Source organism: Canis lupus, chromosome 2 (genome assembly GCF_011100685.1).
Source record: "Canis lupus familiaris isolate Mischka breed German Shepherd chromosome 2, alternate assembly UU_Cfam_GSD_1.0, whole genome shotgun sequence".
Classification (NCBI taxonomy): domain Eukaryota; kingdom Metazoa; phylum Chordata; class Mammalia; order Carnivora; family Canidae; genus Canis; species Canis lupus.
Window position 1 is genome coordinate 75,429,788 of NC_049223.1, and position 9,416 is coordinate 75,439,203.

The 9,416-nt window shown below is 47.2% G+C and overlaps 1 protein-coding gene and 1 non-coding gene across 3 annotated transcripts in view; one reads left to right on the forward strand and one right to left on the reverse strand.

Annotated features, from left to right (window-relative positions):
* The window catches only part of TCEA3 (transcription elongation factor A3), a 42,678-nt gene extending 38,932 nt beyond the window's left edge, over positions 1 to 3,746 (forward strand). For both annotated transcript variants that reach the window (XM_038531636.1, XM_038531635.1), the window contains exons 10-11: positions 1,321 to 1,392; positions 3,633 to 3,746. In XM_038531636.1, coding sequence (XP_038387564.1) covers positions 1,321 to 1,392; positions 3,633 to 3,641 — 81 coding nt within the window. In that variant the 3' untranslated portion in view covers positions 3,642 to 3,746. The remainder of the gene's footprint in view (positions 1 to 1,320; positions 1,393 to 3,632) is intronic.
* Positions 3,747 to 9,099: 5,353 nt separating this feature from the next.
* LOC119871154 lies at positions 9,100 to 9,206 on the reverse strand. The gene has a single exon (XR_005356270.1). It is a non-coding gene; the product is annotated as a U6 spliceosomal RNA (small nuclear RNA).
* Positions 9,207 to 9,416: the final 210 nt, after the last annotated feature.

Consider the following 9,416-nt stretch of genomic DNA (forward strand, 5'->3'; position numbering starts at 1 on the left):
TTCTGTTTCTGGGTGGTACATATTATGTTCTTGGGGCACCACTATGCTTGGATTCTAATTTATACCTGGTCATTCTAGAACTCTATTCATTCTTCCATCTGCTGGGCAAGCAAGATTTATCAAGAGCACCTTGCCCGCGGGAATCTGTGGCTGCAGCAGAAATATAGCCAGCCTTGCCATTCTGGAGGAGCGTCTCAAAGAATTCCCCTCAGGGATTCAGAGATGTTGGTGCAGCCTCCTGCTTTCTTCCAAGCACATTTCCATGTGCAACGATGAGCTTTCTGTGCATCTTCTCCCCCCAGAAGTAAACCGCCCATTAGCCAAGTTTTCTCTGCACAGAGAAACCCCAGGGTTATCCTCCCTCCGGTGTTACCATTCTCCAGTAAGGCGGCTGCGCTAAGCTGTGGCCTCCTGGCCCGCTGCTGGGCTTGCTCAGGGCCCGGGGGACGGACTCCCAGCGCACGTCCCATTCAGAGCTGAGTGTCCGCACAGTAACATATCGTGGTCATCCAGGGTTGGCTGTAGAAAATCAGGACTGTCATTGTTAAATCTGCAAATCCAAGGGATTTGCTGTGGGAATCCCGACTCCTGCATCTGTCTGGTTCGGTTGAGGGCGTGAGGAACTAGGAAATGTGACATGAAACAGTCCCGGTGATCCAATGATCTTCAAACTGCTTTTCCTCTCTGGTCCTCAAGTCTTGGGGCTCAAGTCTTGCGCCTCTAACATAGGGAATGAGGGAAGGGCACCTGGGTGGTTCAGTCAATTAAATGTCCTTACTCTTGATCTCAGGGTCGTGAGTTTGAGCTCTGCATTGGGCTCCATGCTGGGTGTGGAGCCTACTTAAATAAATAAGCATGTAACTAAAAAAAAAATAATAATAATAACCAAGTAACTAAATAAAGGAAAGAACTAGATGATCTTTAAGGCTGCTTCCAGTTCCCTGAAGTTCTGATCAGTGAGGCATAGATGATAGGGCGTGTTGAGAGATGAGTCAGAAAATAATTCCTGTAGGAGATGAGCCTTGAGGCAAGAGCAGAGAGATGGGTTTGGAAGGATAAAGAACAAAAGTGAAAGTGCAGAGGGCTTGTTGAGCCAGTGAGGTACTGGAGGTGAGCTGATGGCCCTGTCCGGGGAGGGGAGTATTACGCTATGGAGTTCTCAGTGATGAAGGAACGGCCGGAGTAGGGTGAGAATAACGGTGCCAAGCTCTGGGATTTGGACCTACTGCTACAGACAGTGGGAGCTATGGCAGGTCCTAGAGCATGGGGTGAATTCCTGAGTGGTCCAGCTCTTTCTCTCTCTCTGTCTCTCTTTCTCAGGTGCAGACACGCAGTGCTGATGAGCCCATGACTACCTTTGTCTTATGCAATGAATGTGGCAATCGCTGGAAGGTCTGTATGTCTCTAACTTTCTCCCTCCCCTGTCATCCACAGCTGCTGCCCCACATAAGGAGTACTATACCCACAGCCAAGAAGGGGGGCTCACCAGCCTGTGCAGAGTGGGTCTGCAGAGCTGGAGATAGTGGCGGGTGGTTGTTGGGGAGGCGGGGAGAGAGTGCATGTGCATGTTTTTGTTTTGGAAGGCACCCAGCGGGGGTGGGAGCAGCAGCCCACATTTTATCACAGGATGGGCAAGTCTGTCATCTGAGCACAGATGCAGTCAGCCTCCTGAGATCCACAGAGGGGAGGAAAAACAACAGCACTCTGCATTTGGACCGCACCTCTTTGCAGAGTGCTTTCACAGATGGGATTTCCTTTGAACCCTGCCACAGCTGGGGATGAGAGGAAGGCTGAGCCCTGTCAGGGACATTGCCACCAAATGCTCCTAGGTCATCCTCCCTTCGTAAGACAGCTCCGGAAAAGGCCTACATTACCCAAGACTATAATCTGGGCTGTCCCAGCCCCTGCAAAGGCAGAGGTTTTGTTTTCAGGCGTGGGAGCCAAACAAAGACTCCTCGCAGAGTGCTCCTTCCTGCCCCGTCTTCTGAAAAAAAAAAAAAACTCAATGCGATTATGTGATCAATGTCAGTTTCCTGCCACACACGCACTGCGTGATGCCTGGGCCACCTGAGCACCAGGCTGCAGGTGCTCCAGAAGCTCTGAGGCACTTAGCCAGGAGCCCAGACCGACTGGGAGTCGTTGGGAACACTGGTTTTAGGTCCCACTCTACCCTACTTGTTGTGTGGCTCTGAGCGTGTCACTCACCTCCCTGAGCAGAAGGGCGATGATAATGCCTTCCTCCCATGGTCGATGTGCAGGTTGTTACATACGCACACACTTTGCCAACAACTATGAGAAGCGTTCCTTACAATATTACTCTCACTTTCAGGCGAGGAAATTGAGCTACTGAAAAATATTTAGTGAGCATAAAGCCACACAGTTTGGAGCGCTGAAAGACAATACTCCAAATTCCCGATGGGTTGAGTTTTCTGCAACCTTACTAAGGGCCTTGATGGCCCTGAGGCTTCATTAGAACTGCTGTGTTTGTTAAGGTAAAAGTCAGGTGATTGTGTATTTTTCCTTTATTTGCCTATTGAGCACTTAGGGATGGGGCCAGGTTAGTGGCCCAGTGGTTTAGAGCATCAGCTTTGGCATCGGGTTCAGATTCTAGCTTTATCACTTACAAAGTGACTTTGCTAAGTGACCTGAACTCTCCAGACCTGAATTTTCTCACCTAGAAAATGGGGGTATTAATATCTAGTCTACAGGGCTGTTTTGAGGAATTAGGGAAAGTAATATAAATAAAGCATTAACAGGGCACCTGTTAGCTCCTACGTTATCTTTGTTAGATCAAATAAAAAAAGGTCTTCCTGCCTCCAAGTAGACATAGCCTTGTACCAGGCCACAGAGCTAGGCAAACATGGCAGGAGCTAAGTTTCACCCCCAACTTGCCCTGTGGCCAGGTCTCTTGTGCAGTGCACAACCTGTATGACCATACCAAAAAAAAAAAAAAAAAAATCCCTGAGCACCTATGTGCTGGCACATAGGAACCACCATCCTTATTGTTCTGAGTTTGTTACCTACTAGTATTATGGGAGTTTGGGCAAGTCACTTAACCTGTCTGAACTGCTTCTTTACCTGTGAAAATGGGAGTGATATATGGTGATCACAAGGATGTAATATTACTCAGCCAAGAGTAAGTGCTCGATAAATGGTAGCTCTTATGATTATTACTGTTAGGAAAAGGACATTGTGCATGCTCTGAACCCAGGTCCTCCTCCATCATTCCTAGTAGTTGGAGAGGCAGGGTCCACTAGAGATGGCAGACACATGACTTCTGATAACATTTTCAGGAAGTATCCATTGCCGTATGGGAGGCCTAAAGTTTAACCAACTGATTAGTAATAATCACATGACATTTTTGACCATGAATTAAAAGCCCACTACATGCATCACATTTCCTATGATTTATTACCTGTTAGCTTCTTACATTGGCCGGCATTATGATCCCATTTCACAGATGAGTGTTTTGCTCAAGGCCACACAGCTAGTAAGGGCAGAGCTGGGATTTGGACTCTGGTTTCCGTGGCTCCAGACACTACTTTCTTTTTCGTGTCCCCTCCCCCTCCCCCTGGCTTCCTTGGGCGACACAGGGAGAGCTCTAAAATTGTATTGCCTTTTTGGTTTTGTAGTTCTGCTGATAGAACCGCCAGCCAGGATTTCAGTGAACAAGGTGAGGAAGAACAAAGAGAACGCACTAAGCCATTGTAGCTGGAGAAAAAAATAAAAATTAAGATGAAGAAAAATGCTGAACTCTGACTGGGGTCTTAGGGATCAGAAGGAGAATTCTTTTGCAAATTAATAATCAGTTATTAATATTCATTCGCTAATGGGGGAGCCTAACGGGGGTTCAAAGCTAAGAGTCTGTGTCGATAGACCTCTTGCAGAAACTCAGAGACTTCAGAGCCTCATGGCTGAGGTGTCATGTCAGGCTGTGGGCTGGCAGTCCCTTGCTTGGAGTCCCTTCCCTCACATCCCAACCTCTCAACTTTTTCTGAATTGAAAAATACCAGTCGGAAACAAATCTTACCCCATCCCACCCCAGAGTCACACGTGTGGAGCAACTGGCACACAGCTTGGCATAGGCAGATGGGACTCCCATGCCATATAGAAAGATCTCTTCCCAGACTCTCTGCTACTCCCCTGGTCAGAGCTGACTTCGGGGGCCTTGGAGGACTCCAGACCTGGTCCCTCAGGCAGGGAGCAGATCATCTTTGGCTCCAGCTTTCTGACTGAAGGGTACAGCGATGCCCAAGCCTGCAGCCTCTGGGAGATCCTGAGGCTCAGAACCTGCCCAGGCCCTGGTGATGCACCCTTCATAGCTCTATCTGTGGCCTGAGCTTCAGAGAAAGTCTGCAGGGCATAAGGGACCTTGTGCTCTTCCTGCAATGACACTGGCTTGCTTTTTAAGCTGATAAGCTTTAGGAAAATCTGGAACCTTCTGGAAAATGGTTGGGAGTGGGTCAGTGGGCATGTCCTGGGTCTCAGTCTCTGACTGTCCCTTGCCTTCTGACAGCCCCCAGGCTGAGCCTTCTGGACTCTGTGTTTCCTAAATGGCCTAAGTGCAGGAGTCCATGAGCTCCTGGGAGCTTGGGGAAGTCACTTAACCTCTATGGGCCACTTTCTTACCTGTAAATACAGGAGTGGCATGAGTGCCTACTTCACAGGGTGATGGTGCAGAGGCCCCTGGTTCTCGTACTCCTGGGTTCACTCTTAGGGCAGCTGTTGGGAGTGACTTCCGCCCAAGTTCCTTATATGCCCCAGCATCATCCAGTCTGGAATTGAACATTGCCCTCCTCCTTCTACCCATCAAGTGCCTCCTCCTCCAGGTGAAACCTGTCAGGAAACTGTGCCTAGAAATTTGCCACCATCTTCAGCTTTATAATAATCGGGTTTGGGGTGGGTCGTTCAGAAGGACGAAAAAAAATCTCACAAAAGACGAAACACACAGAACTTGTAAATGGCAGAACCAGGACCAAAACCCTGGCCTTCTGCTTCCTGTCATTGTGCTCGATGCTCTGAAAGCTCTGGAGCCGTACACAGTGCTTAGCCCCTACCTTCCAGGAATTCCTGGGCTGGCAGGGAAAGAAACCCTAAGCAGTCTTCCACAGGGAACAGGATGTGATAAACACCATGCCTGAGGTCTGAATATTACTCACAGGAGTGTGGAGCCCTCCTGCTAACACAGCCAGGTGCTTCCTAAACTTCAGTAGGGGCTGGAATCCCCTGGGGATCATGTTAAAATGCAGATTCTGCATCAGTGGGTCTCGGCCCTGGGGGTGGGGATGCTAAGATTTTTCTTTCTTCTTCCTTTTTTTTTTAAACTTTTATTTATTTATTTATTTTTGAGAGAGAGAAAGAAAATCTGCACACCGGCAGGGGGCGGTGGGGTGGGCAGAGGGAGAGGAAGAGAGAGAGAATCTCAAGCAGACTCCATGCCCAACCCAGAACCTGTGAGTTGGGGCTTGATCTAATGACTCTGAGACCATGACCTGAGTGGAAATCAAGAGCCAGATGCTTAACTGAGCCACCCAGGCGCAAACCCCCTCCCCATTTTTTAAATTTTAATTTTGTTTTTTTATTTTAAAAAGATTTTTATTTATTTATTCATGAGAACCACATAGAGGCAGAGACACAGGCAGAGGGAGGACTAGGCTCCATGCAGGTAGCCTGACGTGGGACTCGATCCCAGGTCTCCAGGATCACTCCCAGGGCTAAAGGCAGATGCTCAACCCCTGAGCCACCCAGGTGCCCCTTAACTTTTATTTATTTATATTTATTTTTTTATTTTTTTGATACTTTTTTATTTTTTACAAGCTCCCAGGTGATGCTGATGCTGCTGGTCCACAGACCACACTTTGAGTAGTAAGGGCTTAGATACCCAGATTTTTCTTTTGCATGATCGAATCCTCCATCCAAATGTCTAGAAACCCAAAGCAACAATCACCAATTATAACTGTTGATAAATGTTACTTGGGGCTGTTTAAGGTGGCGCCGTTGGGGGTGACTTTGAGTAGTCACAGTCTCAATACCCATTGTGCTCCTGGTATCATGGGGAGTTACAGCACAGGAAAAAATACAAACACTGAATCTCCACCCTCAATAACCTTACTGTTTACAAAGGAGATGAGTCAGATTAAGCAGCACAAGAGCCGCACATCTATACAGTACAATACACATCTACGTTCACAAAAGGACACAGAAAAGCATGAATAGGCCTCAGACTGTGTTCATCAGTATCCTCCTAACTGGTCTTCCTGTGTCCCCGCTGGACCCGCTCCAGTTCATGCTCGCCCCTGTGCTGGCCGGGATAGGCTTTTCAAAATTGCAAGTCTGATCGTGTTTCAGTCCCTACGCCACCACCCTGCCTTTCAGGCCTTCTTCCATTCTCCCCCACTGCATCTGGCAGGGTCCACAGGCCCTGCAGGGCTGGCTCCTCAGCCCTGCCCCCATCCTGGGTGCTCCAGCCACACTGGCCATGTGGTGCTCTTTCTTGTCACACAGTCCTTGCACACAGCCTGTTGGCTGGGATTCATGATTTAACCCCCTCTCCTCCTTCATGTCGAAGACACAGAGGGGGCGAGCTGCAAGGCAGTTAGCATGAACTTCTGCCACCAGGAAGGCTTCCCAGGGGAGGAGAGATTGCTACCTTCCAGGAGGAAAAAGACTAGGTCAGGGAAGGTAAAACAGAGAGGCCATGCTTTGGATGGAGGAGAGGCCTTCTCACCTGCAACATCATGGCCAAGGGACCTTAAAAACAAAGTACGTTCAATTCTGATGGCCAACTTAGAAGATACTTACTAAAGGTTACAGGAACCTGTAAGACCATATTGCATGAGAAGTCTTTCCTAATAGGCTCATCCAGACTCCCAAATCTCTGTCTTTACAGCTGAGATTCCTTGGGCTTAAGTCTTCCATCACCAAATGTCTATCTGGATTTCTCCTCTTTTTTTAAATTTTATTTATTTATTCATCAGAGACAGAGAGAGAGAGAGAGAGAGAGGCAGAGACACATGCAGAGGGAGAAGCAGTCTCCCTGCAGGGAGCCCGACGTAGCCCGACGTGGGACTGGGCCAAAGGCAGGTGCTAAACCGCTGAGCCACCCAGGGATCCCTGGATTTCTCCTCTTAACACACTGGCCCTCTCAATACACTTAATCTGAAACTAAACTCACATCTTCTCTTTCTTAAGTGCCTTCTTCCGTCTTGTATATTTGGCTACCTAGAACCATCTCTGACCCTCCCCTTGCCGTCTTCTCTGTTACCGATTCTATGTCCCTCCCTCGTACAACCCTGCTCAACACTAGCAATATTCTTTTGGGGTTTCTTTTTTCCTGCACTGATGCAAAGATCTCCTACTGGCCTCCCAGCTCCAAGCATCCCTATCTTACCTTCATCTGCCCTGTGAGGCCCTGAGCATCATTCCCCCAGTCTTCTCCGCTGGATTTCCTCCAGCAGGCAAACCTCAAACTCCTTGGTTTGACTTTCAAACCTCCTCTCCTATATCAGGTGGCTTATCTACCACCTCTGCTGTCCCTTTGTTCCAGCCTAAGGGAGCTAGTTGCCCTGTCCTCGAAACCCTGATGGACCTTCGCAACTGTGACTGCCTATTCTGATCCCCCTCCCCCACCCGGTCCTAATCTCACCCATTCAAGCCTCACCTCAGGTGTGTGTCTTAGTTTTTTTAATTGAAGTATAGTCGACGTACATTCTTAGTTTCAGCTGTACAGCATAGTGATTTAACAATTCTATTATACATTACCCAGTGCTCACCACAGGAAGTATAGCCACCATTTGTCACTGTACAACATTATTACGATATTATTGACTATATTCCCTATGCTGTGCTTTTTGTCTCCATGACTTATTTATTTTAAACGATTTTGTTTATTTATTCATGAGACACACAGAGAGAGAGGCAGAGACATAGGCAGAGGGAGAAGCAGGCTCCCCAAGGGGAGCCGGATGCGGGACTCGATCCCAGGACTCTAGGACCATGCCCTGAGCCAAAGGCAGACACCCAACCACTGAGCCACCCAGAGGTCCCAACTTATTTATTTTATAATTGAAGTTTGTACCTCTTAATCCTGTTTACCTAGTTCACCCCTCTGCCTGCCTCCTTCCCCAGATGCACATCTTCTGTGAAGTCTTCTCTAATCCCCTGGCCACAAGAGATATTCTCAGAACTCCCACAGTGCTGTAACACTTTCCTAATTACACTGCATTCTACCATGATGATGATAAGGATTTCTTTGTATCACAGTATCAATAACACCTATTAATTATTGAGCATTTATTAGCCAGGTCTTGGGCACATGATGTAACTTCTCTATCTCTGGTTTTCATCTGTAGAATAGTGGTAATAATCACACCTGGCTCAAAGGGGTGTGAGGATTCATTACAATCATACCTGATACAAAGTACTTGATTAGTAAATGTTATCGATTGCCATTACTGTGGGTATAGGCACTTGCTTTATATCGTCCCCACTAACTCTCACACCCTACTAACTTGGTTACTATTCTTATACTCTTTTGTGTTGTTTTTCAAAGATTTTATTTTTTTAAAGATTTTATTCATTTATTAGAGACAGAGAGAGAGAGAGAGAGAGAAACAGAGGGAGAAGCAGGCTCCATGCAGGGAACCCAACGCAGGACTCGATCCTGGGACTCCAGGATCATGCCCCGGGCCAAAGGCAGGTGCCAAACTGCTGAGCCACCCAGGGATTCCCCTCAAAGATTTTATTTTTAAGTTAATCTCTACACCCAACATCTCGAACTCACAACCCTGAGATCGAGTCAGTTCTATTGACTGAGTCAACCAGGTGCCCCCATTTTTAAAAAAAAGATATTATCTACTTTTAGAGAGAGAAAGAGAGAGAGACATAGCGGGGAGGGGCAGAAGAAGAAGGAGAGAGAAAATCTGAAGCAGACTCCACGCTGAGCCTGGAGCCCCACGCAGGGGTGATCCCATGATCCTGAGATCATGACTTGAGCTGAAATCAGGAGTCAGACACATAATTGAGCACCCAGGCACCCCCGGGTGCCCCTTTTGAAAATAGTGATAACATTCATAACATAAAACTTATGATTTTAACCTTTTTTTAATGGAATGCTTCACGGATATGCATGTCATCCTTGCCCAGGGGGCATGTTAATCTTCTCTATATTGTTCCAATTTCAGTATTTGGGCTGAGAAAGTGAACACCGATCTTAACCATTTTAAATATATACACAGTTCAGTAGTGTTAAGTACATTCACATCATTGTGTAGCCAATCTCCAAAACATTTTCATCTTGCAAAACTGAACCTCTATACCTATTAAGCAATTCCTCATTCCCTCCTCCCCAAGCCCTAGGCAGACACTATTCTGCTTTCTGTCTCCATGAATTGTATTATTATACTCTTTAAAAAATT